Here is an 18,903-nt window from a genome sequence, read left to right on the forward strand (position 1 = left end):
TGAAAAAATACCGTACACTCTATCTCATACCCCTCTGTTAAATAGTTCTCTGCTCCTGCCTTGGATTTGCTGAAACTGTCCGCTTCCACTGCCATTCTGAGCAGTCTGTTCCATTTATTGACCACTTCCTGTGTAAAGCATCTAAACACTTTTCACTTTCTGAGTTTAAGTTGATGCCTCTTTTGTAGAGTTCGAGATGATTGCAGCCATAGAACTTTGATAACTGAGAGAAGAGAGAGGCAGTGGACTGTGGGGTGGGAATACTACTGTAATTCAGCATTTTAGAAGTACATTGGTTTTGATAAAACAGATGTTTACATTCATGCACAGAATATGATGCTGACGCTTGGCGTTCTTTGTCGCAGAACCAGCTCTCCGGTTACCTGCTGAGGAAGTTCAAGAACAGCAATGGGTGGCAGAAACTCTGGGTTGTCTTCACAAACTTCTGTCTCTTCTTCTATAAAACCCACCAGGTACAGTCCCTGACAGGTAACAGTGGAATCCTAAACTACAGCCCAGGAGAGGGCATGCATATCTGGGTACTTCCTTGGCAAAGGTGAACTTCATCCTGGATAATCTTGCAGCTTTAAGTGTGTTACTATAATCAGGATAATTACGTATCATTGAGTCTGAGATTGTAATCTTGATTGTTATACAGCTTGAGGACACTGTACCAGAATACACTTAAGTTATATGGGAATGAGGAAAATGCTGTGATATTTCTGAAATATAACTTTCTTGCACTCGGGTTCCTGAGCTTTAGTAAGGGACACTGGATTGAAGAGCGTGTGTGCACCTGGAGTACGGACAGAAGCGGACTTGACAATGGTGGTACCCATGGTTAAATAACCTGCCAACATTCACTGTCCACACTTGGGTTGAAGAGTGGGTCCCTTAGAGAAGGGTTACTGTCGCACTCTTGGGAAACACAAGTCATCATTCACCTTTGGGACAAGAAAGACAAAAGGAGAAAACTGGAGGGATAATGAAAGGTGGAGGAGAAAAGAAGAATACAAATGCCTTTTTGACATTGGCAGTATGAGTCCTAAAAGCCACGGCGGAAGTTGTGAACGGGAGTGAAAATGACCTGCTTTCATTGCAGTGGAATATACCAGGTCACAGTGATGAGAGAGCCTGAGCTCAGACTCGGGGCAGCGTTAGAACTGGCTCTTTGGCTCTTAATAAGATTCCTGTCAGTGAATATAAAATCAAGTTCAGACAGTGAATTGCTAGTGAAAGAGGATATGGCTTAATTATAGTGTTTGTTCACATGTAAAGGTGAACAAATGGGTGATCTATATATAGTCAAAGCAGTGGATTACCAGTTGGAAGAAGTTGTGAGTTACAAAGTAAAAAAGGAAAAACTTGGACTTTTCAGCCTTGGAAAGGGGGTAACTGAGAAGTGACCATCGAGAGACATAGTAACAGACTGTACAGAAAAGATGAATTCGTACAATACTTCAAATTAAACTGTGACTGTAGGCCGAGAGGTACATGTTTAATTAGTGAAAGGCAAGTCCAGGGCTGATGTCAGGAAGTTCTTCTTCACAAAGAGTGAGGAAGAAATGGAATGGATTTCCGGCTACAATAGTTAGGGCAAAAACTCATTTAAGAAACAGCTGGATGTTGTGAGCATGGGACTGTAGGTTTTTCTTGATGGATGAACAAAGATGGGCTGAATGGCCACCTCCTCAATGTCTACTTTATGCGATCTTGGACTAAAGTATGCAGATGAAAAGGCATCTTAGCTTCTGTAAGGCACTGAGTTTAATAGAATGCTGTAGGACACTGGACTTTCAATTATATTAATGTTATGCCACATACAAGCAGCCAAAAGCAATGTTCATGGTTAATCAGCTAGTATGAGTCTTCAGAAATCCTGACATCAAAACAAATAACTTAAAAGCTCAGAGGTTTTCCAGTTCACTTCTGAGACCATCACTGGATGTACAGCTTTATAATGTGCGACTTATGTTACAAACCTCACATTCAGTACCAATCAGCCTCCAGCCCAGCTGACATAGACGAAGATGCTGTTGCAGTTCTTGCTTCTCTAGATACTTATTCTCGCATCTTACACAAAAGCCCATAAGCGAGCTGGAGCCTCGTGTGAACCGAGACTTTGTGTGTGAAGTGTGGCATAGTTTGCCCTGGGCATACATTATCCTGTTTATTGTTGTCTGGATTACACTAGGATTTCCACCAGACTGTCCTGTAACTTCAGGAGATGATCAATATCAGTCACACCGGACACTTCCATAACTGAATAAACTAGGTTTGTTCACAGATAGTCATTCAGTGGTCATTTAAAGAAGCAAGCAATAATGGCATGTTGTTGAAGTCGGTCCAAATAATGTAGCAGCTTTGAACTAGTTCATGAAAGGGTTAAAAAGACAAATTCTCAGTTGAGTTGCTTTTGAGTATCTTTGGAACAAAATATGGATAAATACTTTCAGAAATGGAACAGCCACCCAATCTAGTTACAAATCATTTTGTAATTACACAGTGATTCCAACCTACTGAGTAATACATTGATTCCACACTTGTTCCGGCTAGGTCAAATCCGGAATGAGCTGATTGGTAGGGCAATGATCCTTCAGTCCTTTGAAATATAGTCTTGACATTGAGAAGTCAATCTGAGAGACTGGCACTTTATTCCATCCATAACACATAGACAGAGGCATCCAGATGGCCACTTGTGTTGTCTGATAAGTATTGTCAAAGCCCCATAACTTACAGACGTAACCTGCTAAACATACCCAGACAGTAACCAGGACTTTGTTTTTCAAAATTGACTATTACGTTCTTTAGGACAGTTGTCCAATACATTAGCCACGAGCTACAAGTGGCTAATTGGGAATCCAGATGTAGTTAATTGTACCCTTTCATTAGTAAATAAAACATGAGCAACAGGCCCCACCATTGGGCATGTGATCTCAATATTCATATCCACACGGCATATGCATGTGAACTTTAACCTTTTTTGTGTGTTTGGTAAATTGGTAAGGGGAAAAGCAGAGTGTGTGATTGTGTGCCTTACATCTTTAGTTATCGCTTATTGGTTATCTGCTAAAATGATGTGTAAAGATATTATTCTTTGGTGCTTACAGGATGACTATCCCCTGGCCAGTCTGCCACTGCTGGGCTACACGGTGAGCATGCCCACAGACAGTGACCACATTCACAAAGATTATGTCTTCAAACTGCAGTTCAAATCTCACGTCTACTTCTTCAGAGCAGAGAGCGAGTACACGTTTGAAAGGTGAGATTCAGACTTCATGTCTCTGTGTCAGGGCAGACAGCAAGTTCAATTCTTGAGGAGTAGGACTATTCCAGGATAACCTGCACCTGGTGTCCGTATATTCCAGGATAACCTGCACCAGGTGTCCGTATATTCCAGGATAACCTGCACCAGGTGTCCGTATATTCAGGATAACCTGCACCAGGTGTCCGTATATTCAGGATAACCTGCACCAGGTGTCCGTATATTCAGGATAACCTGCACCAGGTGTCCGTATATTCAGGATAACCTGCACCAGGTGTCCGTATATTCAGGATAACCTGCACCAGGTGTCCATCTATTCCAGGAAAATCTGTACCAAGTGTCTGTATATTCAGGATAACCTGCACCAGGTGTCCGTATATTCAGGATAACCTGCACCAGGTGTCCATCTATTCCAGGAAAATCTGTACCAAGTGTCTGTATATTCAGGATAACCTGCACCAGGTGTCCGTATATTCAGGATAACCTGCACCAGGTGTCCGTATATTCAGGATAACCTGCACCAGGTGTCCGTATATTCAGGATAACCTGCACCAGGTGTCCATCTATTCCAGGAAAATCTGTACCAAGTGCCAAATTACTCCACCTGAACCTGTGAATTCATTGTATGCTGGCTGTTTATCGTAGGTAAATCCATGTTCACTTCTCTGGACGACGTCTTGCTGCACCTCTATATATTTTCACTCTGATAGTTTGATTTATTCTAATTCACTGCATTAGTCGAGTGCCTATTCCATTGATTTCTACCATGTGAGAAGTAGTATTCCTCACATTACATTTTTTATTTGGAGCTTATAACTGGCAATAACTCACAGCCCAATTCAAGCTTATACTATCAGAAAGAACCCTGTCCACTGCATGCTGTACAGCTTGATAATACCTCAGTCTGATGGAAGTACAGGCGAACAGTTTATATGCTGTACAACAACAGCTTGCATTTATATAGCACCTTTAAGGTAGTAAAACATCCTAATGCGCTTCTCAGGAGCGATTATCAAAGAAAATTTGACACTGAGCCACATAAAAAGATATTAGGACAGGTGACCAAAAGCTTAGTCGTAGAGGTAAGTTTTAAGGAGCATCTTAAAAGAGGAGAGAGAGGTAGAGAGTCGGAGAGGTTTAGGGAGGGAATTCCAGAGCTTAGGGACTAGACTGCTGAAGGCACGGCCACCAATGGTGGAGCAAAGAAAATCGGGGATGCGTAAGAGGCAAGAATTGGAGGAGCGCAGAGATCTCGGAGGGTTGTAGGTCTGGAGGAGGTTACAGAGATAGGGAGGGACGAGGTCATGGAGGGATTTGAACACAAGGATGAGAATTTTAAATTCGAGGGGCTGCTGGAACGGGATCCAATGTAGGTCAGCGAGCACAGGGGTGATGGGTGAACAAGACTTGGTGCGAGTTAGGATACGGGCATCAGAGTTTTGGATGAGCTGAATGTTTGACGGGGAAACAGAGGATCATACTTACATATTGATCATGATGTTGATGGAGAGAAGAAAAAATAAGAATAAGGGTCTGCTGTAATCCAATGGCAGCTCTCGGACATTTTGCCATGTGACCTGTCGGTGGTTTTGGTATCGTGTCCTGGACATAGCTGAACGGTTATGACCCCCATCTAGTTGTGAACAGGCAGAGGTGAGCGGCGGGAGAGAGCGAGACCAGAGCGGGGATATAAACAGCGCGGAGAGAGTGGGAGTTCAGTCGGTGAGCGGCGGGAGAGAGCGAGACCAGAGCGGGGATAAAAACAGCGCGGAGAGAGCGAGAGTTCAGTCGGTGAGCGGCGGGAGAGAGCGAGACCAGAGCGGGGATATAAACAGCGCGGAGAGAGCGAGAGTTCAGTCGGTGAGCGGCGGGAGAGATCGAGACCAGAGCGGGGATATAAACAGCGCGGAGAGAGCGAGAGTTCAGTCGGTGAGCGGGAGAGAGCGAGACCAGAGCGGGGATAAAAACAGCGCGGAGAGAGCGAGAGTTCAGTCGGTGAGCGGCGGGAGAGAGCGAGACCAGAGCGGGGATAAAAACAGCGCGGAGAGAGCGGGAGTTCAGTCGGTGAGCGGCGGGAGAGAGAGAGACCAGAGCGGGGATATAAACAGCGCGGAGAGAGCGAGAGTTCAGTCGGTGAGCGGCGGGAGAGAGCGAGACCAGAGCGGGGATAAAAACAGCACGGAGAGAGCGGGAGTTCAGTCGGTGAGCGGGAGAGAGCGAGAGTTCAGTCGGTGAGCGGCGGGAGAGAGCGAGACCAGAGCGCGGATATAAACAGCGCGGAGAGAGCGAGAGTTCAGTCGGTGAGCGGCGGTAAAGAGCGAGACCAGAGCGGGGATATAAACAGCGCGGAGAGAGCGGGAGTTCAGTCGGTGAGCGGGAGAGAGCGAGAGTTCAGTCGGTGAGCGGCGGGAGAGAGCGAGACCAGAGCTTACTCTGAGAGCGAGACTCTGAGACCAGCGGCAGTTCGAGGTGACGCGGCACAGGGGAGGCAGCTGATTGGTGAGTAGGTTCAGGTGAGTATTTCTACCATTTTACTATAAGTAAAGTAATAAGAAAGGGAAGATCTGCAGGTTTTATAGCAGGTCGTGTTTTTTTTTAGTGAACCTAGGTCCCTAGTATAGTTAACATTTTCTAATTTCAACGTAATTTAAAAGGGGTAACTAAGCTAAGGCAAGTCATGGCAGCAGACCTCGCACCCGTGATATGCTCCTCCTGCAAGATGTGGGAAGTCATGGACACTACCAGTGTCCCTGCCGACCATGTGTGCGGGAAGTGTGTCCACCTGCAGCTACTGACCGATCGTATCTCGGAGCTGGAGCTGCGGGTGGACTCACTGTGGAGCATCCGCGATGCAGAGAAACTCGTGGATAGCACGTTTAGCGAGTTGGTCACACCGCTGGTAAAGGGTATACAGGCAGGAAGTGAATGGGTGACCACCAGGAAGAGTAAGAGGTGCAGGCAGGTAGTGTAGGGGTCCCCTGTGGCCATCCCCCTCTCAAACAGATATGCCACTTTGGATGCTGTTGTGGGGGATGACTTATCAGGGGAAGGCAGCAGCAGCCAACTTCCTGGCACCACGGGTAGCTCTGCTGCACAGGCTGGGAGGAAAAGGAGTGAAAGAGCTATAGTGATAGGGGACTCAATTGTAAGGGGAATAGACAGGCGTTTCTGCGGCCGCAACCGAGACTCCAGGATGGTGTGTTGCCTCCCTGGTGCAAGGATCAAGGACGTCTCGGAGCGGCTACAGAACATTTTGGAGGGGGAGGGCGAACAGCCAGCTGTCGTGGTGCACATAGGCACCAACGATATAGGTAAAAAAGGGGATGAGGTCCTAAAAGCAGAATATAGGGAGTTAGGAGGTAAATTAAAAAATAGGACCTCAAAGGTAGTAATCTCAGGATTGCTGCCAGTGCCACGTGCTAGTCAGAGTAGAAATAGGAGGATATTTCAAATGAATACATGGCTAGAGGAATGGTGCAAGAGGGAGGGATTCAAATTCCTGGGACACTGGAAACGGTTCTGGGGGAGGTGGGACCAGTACAAACCGGACGGTCTGCACCTGGGCAGGGCCGGGACCGCTGTCCTAGGAGGAGTGTTTGCTAGTGCTGTTGGGGAGGGTTTAAACTAAAGTGGCAGGGGGTTGGGAACCTGAGCAGGGAGAGAGAGGAAAGCGTAACAGGAAGGGACAGAAGGTATGGAGTAATAGGTAAAGTGTTAAAAAAGGAAAAAGCAGGAACTAAGCGTCACAAAACAGATTTGAAAGTTCTTTATCTGAATGCACGTAGCATTCGTAACAAAATGGACGAGTTAACGGCACAAATAACTACGTATGGGTATGATCTTGTGGCCATTACAGAAACATGGCTGCAGGGTGACAACGACTGGGAATTAAATATGCCAGGGTATTTAACAATCAGGAAGGACAGGCAGGAAGGAAGGGGAGGTGGGGTGGCTATGTTAATAAAGGAAGGAATCACTGTAATACAGATAAATGATATTGGGACAAAGCATCAAGATAATGAAACAGTTTGGGTGGAGATAAGGAATAATAAGGGGAAAAAAACATTAGTGGGCGTAGTATATAGGCCTCCTAATAGTTGCAACTCTGCTGGAAGAAGTATTAATCAGGAAATAATCGGGGCATGTAATAAGGGAACAGCTATAATTATGGGGGATTTTAATTATCATATTAACTGGACAAATCAAATTGGGCAGAGCAGCCTTGAGGACGAGTTCATTGAGTGCATCAGGGATGGATTTCTTGAGCAGTACGTAACTGATCCTACAAGGGGGCAGGCAACCTTGGACCTGGTCCTGTGTAATGAGTCAGGATTAATTAATAATGTCCTAGTTAAGGATCCCCTTGGAACGAGCGACCACAACATGGTTGAATTCCATATCCAATTAGAGGGTGAGAAGGTTGATTCTCAAACAAGCGTACTGAGCTTGAATAAAGGAGACTATGATGGTATGAGAGCGGAATTGATTAAAGTGGACTGGGAAAATAGATTAAAGGGTAAGACGGTACATGAGCAGTAGTGTTCATTTAGGGAGTTATTTTACAACTTTCAAAATAAATATATTCCACTGAGTAAAAAAGGGTGTAAAAGAAATGACAGCCATCCGTGGCTAAGTAAAGAAATCAAGGATAGTATCCGACTAAAAACAAGGACATATAAGGTAGCCAAACTTAGTGGGAGGATAGAAGATTGGGAATTCTTCAAAAGACAACAAAAAGTAACTAAAGGATTGATTAAGAAAGGGAAGTTAGATTATGAAAAGAAATTATTAAAAAATATAAAAACAGATAGCAAGAGTTTCTACAGTTATATAAAAAGAAAAAGGGTGGCTAAGGCAAACGTAGGTCCGTTAGAGGATGAGACCGGGAAATTAATGGTGGGAAACATGGAGATGGCAAAAATGCTGAACAAATATTTTGTTTCAGTCTTTACAGTAGAGGACACTAAGAATATCCCAACACTGGACAAACAGGGGACTCTACGGGGGGAGGAGCTAAATACGATTAAAATCACTCAGGAGATGGTACTCAGTAAAATAATGGGACTCAAAGCGGATAAATCCCCTGGACCTGATGGCTTCCATCCTAGGGTCTTGAGGGAAGTGGCAGTAGGGATTGTGGATGCTTTGGTGATAGTTTTCCAAAATTCCCTGGACTCAGGAGAGGTCCCGGCAGATTGGAAAACTGCTAATGTAACACCGTTATTTAAAAAGGGTAGTAGGGAGAAGGCTGGAAATTATAGGCCAGTTAGCTTAACATCTGTGGTGGGTAAAATTTTGGAGTCTATTATTAAGGAGACAGTAACGGAACATTTAGATAAGCATAATTTAATAGGACAAAGTTAGCATGGCTTTATGAAGGGGAAGTCATGTCTGACAAATTTGCTTGATTTCTTTGAGGATATAACGTACAGGGTGGATAAAGGGGAACCAGTGGACGTAGTGTATTTAGACTTCCAGAAGGCATTCGACAAGGTGCCACATAAAAGATTATTACTTAAGATAAAAAATCATGGGATTGGGGGTAACATTCTGGCATGGGTCGAGGATTGGTTATCGAACAGGAAGCAGAGAGTTGGGATAAATGGTTCATTTTCGGACTGGCAACCAGTAGCCAGTGGTGTTCCACAGGGGTCGGTGCTGGGTCCCCAACTCTTTACAATCTATATTAACGATTTGGAGGAGGGGACCGAGTGCAACATATCAAAATTTGCAGATGATACAAAGATGGGAGGGAAAGTAGAGAGTGAGGAGGACATAAAAAACCTGCAGGGGGATATAGACAGGCTGGGTGAGTGGGCGGAGATTTGGCAGATGCAATATAATATTGGAAAATGTGAGGTTATGCACTTTGGCAGGAAAAATCAGAGAGCAAGTTATTTTCTTAATGGCGAGAGACTGGAAAGTACTGCAGTACAAAGGGATCTGGGGGTCCGAGTGCAAGAAAATCAAAAAGTTGGTATGCAGGTGCAGCAGGTGATCAAGAAAGCCAACGGAATGTTGGCTTTTATTGCTAGGGGGATAGAATATAAAAACAGGGAGGTATTGCTGCAGTTATATAAGGTATTGGTGAGACCGCACCTGGAATACTGCATACAGTTTTGATGTCCATACTTAAGGAAAGACATACTTGCTCTCGAGGCAGTACAAAGAAGGTTCACTCGGTTAATCCCGGGGATGAGGGGGTGGACATATGAGGAGAGGTTGAGTAGATTGGGACTCTACTCATTGGAGTTCAGAAGAATGAGAGGCGATATTATTGAAACACATAAGATTGTGAAGGGGCTTGATCGGGTGGATGCAGTAAGGATGTTCCCAAAGATGGGTGAAACTAGAACTAGGGGGCATAATCTTAGAATAAGGGGCTGCTCTTTCAAAACTGAGATGAGGAGAAACTTCTTCACTCAGAGGGTGGTAGGTCTGTGGAATTTGCTGCCCCAGGAAGCTGTGGAAGCTACATCATTAGATAAATTTAAAACAGAAATTTAAGACAGTTTTCTAGAAGTAAAGGGAATTAGGGGTTATGGGGAGCGGGCAGGAAATTGGACATGAAGCTGAGTTCGGATCGGTCAATGCCCTGTGGGTGGCGGAGAGGGCCCAGGGGCTGTGTGGCCGGGTCCTGCTCCTACTTCTTGTGTTCTTTAGATTTGTGGTTGGGATCAGATCAGCCATGATCTTATTGAATGGCGGAGCAGGCTCGAGGGGCCGATTGGCCTACTCCTGCTCCAATTTCTTATGTTCTTATGAGTAGCGATTCTGGGATTTTCACGTGGTGATGGGGCATCTTCCCAGGTGGAGTAGTTTGGCACCTGGTACAGATTTTCCTGGCCTAGACGGACACCTGGTGCAGGATATCCTGGAATCGACAGATACCTGGTGCAGGATATCCTGGAATAGACAGACACCTGGTGCAGGATATCCTGGAATAGACAGACACCTGGTGCAGGATATCCTGGAATAGACAGACACCTGGTGCAGGATATCCTGGAATAGACAGACACCTGGTGCAGGATATCCTGGAATAGACAGACACCTGGTGCAGGTTATCCTGGAATAGACAGACACCTGGTGCAGGTTATCCTGGAATAGACAGACACCTGGTGCAGGATATCCTGGAATAGACAGACACCTGGTGCAGGTTATCCTGGAATAGACAGACACCTGGTGCAGGATATCCTGGAATAGACAGACACCTGGTGCAGGTTATCCTGAAATAGACTTGACACCTGGTGCAGGATATCCTGGAATAGACAGACACCTGGTGCAGGATATCCTGGAATAGACAGACACCTGGTGCAGGTTATCCTGGAATAGACAGACACCTGGTGCAGGATATCCTGGAATAGACAGACACCTGGTGCAGGATATCCTGGAATAGACAGACACCTGGTGCAGGTTATCCTGGAATAGACAGACACCTGGTGCAGGATATCCTGGAATAGACAGACACCTGGTGCAGGTTATCCTGGAATAGACAGACACCTGGTGCAGGATATCCTGGAATAGACAGACACCTGGTGCAGGTTATCCTGAAATAGACTTGACACCTGGTGCAGGATATCCTGGAATAGACAGACACCTGGTGCAGGATATCCTGGAATAGACAGACACCTGGTGCAGGTTATCCTGGAATAGACAGACACCTGGTGCAGGTTATCCTGAAATAGACTTGACACCTGGTGCAGGATATCCTGGAATAGACAGACACCTGGTGCAGGATATCCTGGAATAGACAGACACCTGGTGCAGGATATCCTGGAATAGACAGACACCTGGTGCAGGATATCCTGGAATAGACAGACACCTGGTGCAGGATATCCTGGAATAGACAGACACCTGGTGCAGGATATCCTGGAATAGACAGACACCTGGTGCAGGATATCCTGGAATAGACAGACACCTGGTGCAGGATATCCTGGAATACAAATAGGTTAATCCCTCTGGTAATAAAGGTATCGTTCTGCGGAGCTCTCTTTGGCCTCAGTACCCTCCAACAGAGGCAGCCCGCCACCACCTCAAGTGGTGTTGGAGCATTGAGGATGGATGAAGCAAACAAGCTAAGGAACAAAAACATTGGGGGCTGGGAACAAAATTTTAAATTTCAAGGGAGCAATTATAAGAGTGAAATGGAGAGAAAATACTTTTTTCACCAAAAGATTTGAGCCACCTCAGGAGCGTTAATGTAGTGTCTGAGAGGTGACAGTGGTCCAAGTAATCCAAGAGTATCTGCTACCTATTTATGGAAGATTCTGTCCCTCCTCCCAGGAAAGGCAAGAGGGGCTGATATTACACTCCTAGTGTGATTCAGCATGCTTGTCATCAAGAAAATCACAGGGAGGGAAGGCTAACAGAATGACAGCATGACTAGAGTCTTCTTTTTCAGTCTCTGGATATGGGTGATGTTGGCAAGGCCAGCATTTATTGCCCATCCTAATTGCCCTTGAGAAGGTGGTGGTGAGCCGCCTTCTTGAACCGCAGCAGTCCGTGTGGTGAAGGTTCTCCCACAGTGCTGTTAGGTAGGGAGTTCCAGGATTTTGACCCAGCCATGATGAAGGAACGATGATATATGTTCAAGTCAGGATGGAAGGGAACTTGGAGGTGATAGTGTTCCCATGCACCTGCTGCCCTTGTCCTTCTAGGTGGTAGAGGTCGTGGGTTTGGGAGGTGCTGTTGAAGAAGCCTTGGGGAGTTGCTGCAGTGCATCCTGTGGATGGTACACACTGCAGCCACAGTGCGCCAGTGGTGAAGGGAGTGAATGTTTAGGGTGGTGGATGGGGTGCCAATCAAGCGGGCTGCTTTGTCCTGGATGGTGTCAAGCTTCTTGAGTGTTGTTGGAGCTGCCCTCATCCAGGCAAGTGGAGAGTATTCCATCACACTCCTGACTTGTGCCTTGTAGATGGTGGAAAGGCTTTGGGGAGTCAGGAGGTGAGTCACTCGCCTTAGAATATCCAGCCTCTGACCTGTTCTGGTATTTGAATGGCAGTTATGTGGCTGGTCCAGTTGAGTTTCTGGTCAGTGGTGACCCCCAGGATGTTGATGGTGCTGACCTGCTCTACAGAGATGAGTATTTCTTTTTAAAAAAAAGCCAGAATCACTCCATGTGAACTGCCTGCAATAGTCGGCCCATTTAATACAGTTAAGTGGCACCTTTGTAGTTGACGCCTATGGTAATATTAAATGGTCAGTGCTATTTGCCCGGTATAGGAGACTGTCCGGAATGCGGGATGTGTAAGAAGTGTTTGTACCAGCTTTTTATTTCCTGATTTTTAAAACTGAATTCAAATTCTCAATCTGCATGGTGGGATTTAAGAGCATAAGAATATATGACATAAGAGCAGGAGTAGGCCATAGGGCCCCCCCGAACCTGCTCCGCCATTCAATAAGATCGTGGATGATCTTCGACCTCAACTCCAATTTCCCGCCCTATCCCATATCCCTTGGTTCCCTTAGTGTCCAAAAATCTACCGAACTCAGTCTTGAATATACTCAATGACTGAGCATCCACAGCCCTTTGGGGTAGAGAATTCCAAAGATTCACAAACATCTGCGTGAAGACATTTCTCATCTCGGTCCTAAATGGCCGACCCCTTATCTTGAGACTATGACCCCCTAGTTCTAGACTCTCCAGCCAGTGGAAACATCCTCTCAGCATCAACCCTGTTAAGCCTTTGAAGAATTTTATACATTTCAATAAGATCATCTCTCATTCTTCTAAACTCCAGAGAGTATAGGCCCATTTTACTCAGTCTCTCCTCATAAGACAACCCTCTCATCCCAGGAATCAATCTGGTGAACCTTCGTTGCACCCCCTCTAAGGCAAGAATATCCTTCCTTAGGTAAGGAGACCAAAACTGTACACAGTACTCAGGTGTGGTCTCACCAGAGTCCTATATAATTGCAGCAAGACTTCTTTACTCTTATACACCAACCCTCTTGCAATAAAGGCTAACATACCATTTGCCTTCCTAATTGCTTGCTGTACCTGCGTGTTAACTGTCTGTGATTCGTGTACAAGGACACCTAAACCCCTCTGACTACCAATGTTTCCTAGTCTCTCATCTTTTAAAAAATATTCTGCTTTTCTATTCTTCCTACCAAAGTGAATAATTTCACATTCCCCACTTTATACTCCATCTGCCACCTTCTTGCCCACTCACTTAACTTGTCCATATCCCTTTGCAGTCTTTTTGTGTCCTCATCACAGCTTACATTCCCACCTAGCTTTGCATCGTCAGCAAACTTGGATACATTACACTTGGTCCTCTCATCTAAACAGCTGAGGCCCAAGCACTGATCCTTGCGGCATCCCACTAGTTACAACCTGCCAACCTGAAAATGACCCGTTTATTCCTACTCTCTGTTTTCTGTCCGTTAACCAATCCTCAATCCATACTAATTTATTAACCCAGTCCCATGCACCCTAATCTTATGTGACAACTTCTTATGTGGCACCCTATCAAATGCCTTTTGTAAATCCAAATATGCTACATCCATTGGTTCCCCCTTATCTACCCTGCTGGTTACACCCTCAACAAACTCTTAATAGATTTGTCAAACACGATTTCAGTCAAATTCGCTGGATTACTAGTCCAGTAACATAACCACTACGTGACTGTACCCATTTTGTTGTTACTGGTTTGTTATTTAGAGATGCAACAATAGCTCCCTGCATCAGTGAAATAAATGGTGACATCACTCCTTTTGAAATGATGTGGAGATGCCGGTGATGGACTGGGGTTGACAATTGTAAACAATTTTACAACACCAAGTTATAGTCCAGCAATTTTATTTTAAATTCACAAGCTTTCGGAGATTTTCTCCTTCCTCAGGCAAATGTTTCAAGATCTCCTTGAAGCGTAGGCTTCAAGGAGATCTTGAAACATTTGCCTGAGGAAGGAGAAAATCTCCGAAAGCTTGTGAATTTAAAATAAAATTGCTGGACTATAACTTGGTGTTGTAAAATTGTTTACCTTTTGAAATGAGCAGATCCTTCAGGCAGCCTGTTACTCACCACTGCCCGGGAAAGCTGAAACTGTTAAATGGACAACAGCAAGTTTCTGTATCGGATACAAATTACATAGAATTACGAATGTACAGCACAGAAACAGGCCATGCGGACCAACAATTTCATGCCGGTTTTTATGCTCCACACGAGCCTCCTCCCTCCCTACTTCATTTAACCCGATCAAAATATCCTTCTATTCCTTTCTCCCTCGTGTGTTTATCTAGCTTCCCCTTAAATGTATCTATGATATTCGCCTCAACCACTTCTTGTGGTAGCGAGTTCCACATTCTAACCTCTCGCTAGGTATAGAAGTTTCTCCGGAGTGTCTTCTGAGACAGCAACTCTTCAAGGGGCGGAGATGACTTTAATATTGAGGAGCAGTGCTGTGCAAGCTCTCTACCTGTGTATGTGTACACCACGGAAACTTAGGAGTCACGGATAAAGATTAAATCCACGCTCCCTCTAATTTAAGAACAGATCTTGGTGTGATCTGTGATTTCAGAGTTATCCACCGATGAGGCAACAGTGCTGGGAACAGCCCTTTCCAAACCTCCAGGCTCAGGAAATTCAAGTAACAAATCAGCAAATATGAAATGTAAGCGTAAACCGGACTGAGTTTACTGAGCTTTGAGGCCTGGAATGCCGTGGCTCACCTGTAAAGTGCTTCAGCTGCTCTCTCACTTCAGACATCACCTTAAACCTGTGGATGTGTCACAGAGCTGCCTCTGTGCAGCACTGTAATTACTGAACTCTTTATTTCCTCTTTCACCAGGTGGATGGAAGTTATCAAGAGCGCAACCAGTTCACCGGGACAGAAGATCCATCTCAGCCTGAAGGACACTTGGATGAGCTGAAATCTTTGGAGCGCCGCCCTGTAGAATCTGCAAATTCCTGCAGGATACAGTAGTACCAGGAGAGCCTTCCAATGGAGGACAGTAGGGAAAATGGGAACTGGATTAAACAGCCAAACTACTCAGATTAGAATGCAAAACCAACTGGGATTAAAGTGGACTGACATGTTTCAGACACTGAGCTATCAAGAATAAGCCTCGACACCTTTGCGTGTTAGTGTATACGTGGAAGAATCACTTCCCATTGTAGGGTTGGGTTGGGTCCAGGCTGATAGTTTAATGTCTGCTTTTCAAAAGAAACCGATTCCATTCCTGCTCTTTAAGGGTTTAACGTTGTTTTGTCTAAGGAGTTCTGATACAGCATTTATCATCTACCAAAGGAATTGCTTCCTATACAATAAACAACCAGCCAAAATCTTGTCATCTCCACTGAATAAGGGTAAGAGGGCTAGATATTTCGAAGTTCAGTTCCTTCTACTTGCAATGAGTTTAGTTGGCACAAAACCCCTCCTAAAGGTAAGGGTTCTGTTGGAGGTTCCATTAATTACACACTGCATGCCTGAATTCAGATGATGGGGGATCTGCCCCTTTTCTATCATAATTTTGTATAAAACACGGCCATTTCAGGAACTGACTAGTCTGGTACACGTTAGCTTTAAGACCTGGCTAGTCTGGTACACGGTGACTTTAAGACTAGCTGGTCTGGTATATGATGACTTTAGGACCTGGCTAGTCAGGTACACGGTGATTTTAGTGCTTGGCTAGTCTGGTACATGGTGACTTTAGGAATTGTCTAGTCTGGTACATGGTGACTGTAAGACTGGCTGGTCCAATATATGGTAACTTTAAGACATGGTTAGTCTGGTACAGGGTGACATTAGGACCCGATTAGTCTGGTACAGGGTGACTTTCAGACCTGACTAGTCTGGTACAGGGTGACTTTCAGACCTGACTAGTCTGGTACAGGGTGACCTTAGGAATTGACTAGTCTGGTACAAGGTGACCTTAGGAATTGACTAGTCTGGTACAGGGTGACCTTAGGAATTGACTAGTCTGGTACAGGGTGACCTTAGGACCCGATTAGTCTGGTACAGGGTGACTTTCAGACCTGACTAGTCTGGTACAGGGTGACTTTCAGACCTGACTAGTCTGGTACAGGGTGACCTTAGGAATTGACTAGTCTGGTACAGGGTGACCTTAGGAATTGACTAGTCTGGTACAGGGTGACCTTAGGAATTGACTAGTCTGGTACAGGGTGACCTTAGGAATTGACTAGTCTGGTACAGGGTGACCTTAGGAATTGACTAGTCTGGTACAGGGTGACCTTATGAATTGACTAGTCTGGTACAGGGTGACCTTAGGAATTGACTAGTCTGGTACAGGGTGACCTTAGGAATTGACTAGTCTGGTACAGGGTGACCTTAGGAATTGACTAGTCTGGTACGCTTTAGGACCTGACTAGTATTAGCATTTCTAATTTCTGGTTTAGTTCGAGACCTTCAATGAAACACTCCACACACCTTAATCCCCCAGAGGTCTGGCTTTATTATTAAATGCGTAGATTCAACAATAATACAACTCATAAAACTAAATGAGTGTAGACCATTCAACATATAACAGATTCTAGAAAGGAATACTTATTGTAATATTCATACAATATCATAATTATATAGTAAGATTCATAATCTAATAAGCTGTGTTCATAAACTAGCAGACTTAATAATTACCAAGTCTGGGAGGCACCATGAGATGCTCTAGCCTGCTTGGAGCTGTCAACTTTCTTCTTCCAGCGTGCTCTCTATCCTAAACTTCAAACCGCTCCCACATACAAAGCCCAAAACGATACAGCCCATGTAATTTTAGTTACATCTGTCAATCAAATCATTAGGCTGAAAGACAGTTATCAAACAAAACATTCCATTTGATGGCTGTTTGGGTTTCGTCAATTTACCTCTTCCTATTTCATTAGAGCCAACAGGCACAATGATGTAACAGTTTGCTTCCACTGGTGCACTTAAAGAAATGAATAGCCTTTGGTGCCACTCAATTTACCCACAGATAGACTGCCAAGCCATGTCAGTTAAGCTAGCACAAAGTTTGTTTATCTTAAGGTTTAGGTATCAGCCATGGCTCAGTGGTAGCACTCCTTGCCTTTGGGTTATGAAGGTTGTTGGTTCAAATCCCACTCTAGAGACTTAAGCACAAAATCTAGGCTGACACTTGGAGTGCTGCATTGTCAGAGGTGCTGTCTTTGGATGAGACGTTAAACCCAGGCCCTATTGCCCTCACAGGTGGACATAAAAGATCCCATGGCACTATTTCAAAGAAGAGCAGGAGAGTTCTCCCCAGTGTCCTGGGCCAATATTTATCCCTCAATCAACATCACTAAAACAAATTATCTGGTCATTATCACATTGCCGTTTGTGGGATCTTGCTGAGCGCAAATTGGCTGCCGCGTTTCCTACATTACAACAGTGACTACACTTAAAAAAGTACTTCACTGGCTGAAAAGCCCTTTGGGATGATCTGAGGTCGTGCAAGGTGCTATATAACTGCAAGTTCTTTCTTTGAAAGGGATAATTGGTGCCATCTCTATCTGAGGTGACCACAAGGCAATAGTTCACCGGACACAGCTCTTCAACACACAGTCCTATAAGCACCAAACATACATCGATATATAAAACAAAGCAAAATTCAAAATCTAGTTCACTTTTATGCATATTAAACCTGACCTTTTAATATCCCCACTTGTCGGCCTGAAAATCATAGTGAAATGCCGACACATTTTTACTACTTGAATCAGAGATATGTACATTTCAATACCAGCAATATTAAATTTACAGTGGTTAACAAATGCAGGGAGAACTTCAGGACCCACCCGGGCAATCCCAGTGTTGAGGTCAGCCAATGCCACCGCTCCCATGACTCCCTTCATTATTGGGGTTAATACTTGAGGGCTTGTGATATAAGATATAGGAACATAGGAACAGGAGTAGGCCATTCAGCCCCTTGTGCCTGCTCCGCCATTTGATAAGATCATGGCTGATCTGTGATCTAACTCCATATACCCGCCTTTGGCCCATATCCCTTAATACCTTTGATTGCCAAAAAGCTATCTATCTCACATTTAAATTTAGCAATTGAGCTAGTATCAATTGCCGTTTGCGGAAGAGAGTTCCAAACTTCTACAACCCTTTGTGTGTATCCTTTAATGCTCTTTTTACCGTGTTTTTACCAGTATGTTAATTCCAGGAGGATAACAGTGTTGCATATATTCCTGTACCAGTCCCTACTGCCTCTTGTATTTCTCTGATGTATCTGAGGGCTAAATTAGCAACTTACAAACTGGGTTCCCTGTTGCCACAGGAGTCATCAGCGATAGCTGTGGTTTCTGATGATCTCATAGCTGATGGTCTGGAATTGCACTGCATTGATTCCTACTGTGGGAGCAGGTTCTATCTCCCCGGCCCCTCTTTCTGGATTGGTTTGCAAAATTCTTTCAGCGTTTGTGAGAATTCAACAACTTTAGTCGTTCCCCTTGAACGGTTTTAGTTGGTTAGTGTGAAAGTATCTGTCTTTGAACCTGTTGTCAGTATCCACGCTCACCTTGTACACTGTTGAACTAAGTTTGTCCATAATGCGAGAAGGACTTTCTCACCTGGAGACAAGACAGTTCTCGGGCTGACAGTACGACATTATCATCACTTGGTCTCCCACCTGCCAGTCATTCTCCTTAACGTGTCCATCAAAGAACATCTTAGACC

At 44.8% G+C, this 18,903-nt stretch overlaps 1 protein-coding gene across 4 annotated transcripts in view; it reads left to right on the forward strand.

The window, feature by feature from the left end:
• farp2 (FERM, RhoGEF and pleckstrin domain protein 2) overlaps positions 1-15,554 on the forward strand; it is a 237,559-nt gene extending 222,005 nt beyond the window's left edge. For 3 of the 4 annotated variants that reach the window (XM_067995648.1, XM_067995650.1, XM_067995649.1), the window contains exons 25-27: positions 366-473; positions 3,111-3,262; positions 15,061-15,554. In XM_067995648.1, coding sequence (XP_067851749.1) covers positions 366-473; positions 3,111-3,262; positions 15,061-15,142 — 342 coding nt within the window. In that variant the 3' untranslated portion in view covers positions 15,143-15,554. Of the gene's footprint in view, positions 1-365; positions 474-3,110; positions 3,267-15,060 lie in introns of those variants that run through there. The other variant, XM_067995651.1, reaches the window with a different exon arrangement.
• The last annotated feature ends 3,349 nt before the right edge of the window (positions 15,555-18,903 follow it).

Source organism: Heptranchias perlo, chromosome 13 (genome assembly GCF_035084215.1).
Source record: "Heptranchias perlo isolate sHepPer1 chromosome 13, sHepPer1.hap1, whole genome shotgun sequence".
Lineage (NCBI taxonomy): Eukaryota > Metazoa > Chordata > Chondrichthyes > Hexanchiformes > Hexanchidae > Heptranchias > Heptranchias perlo.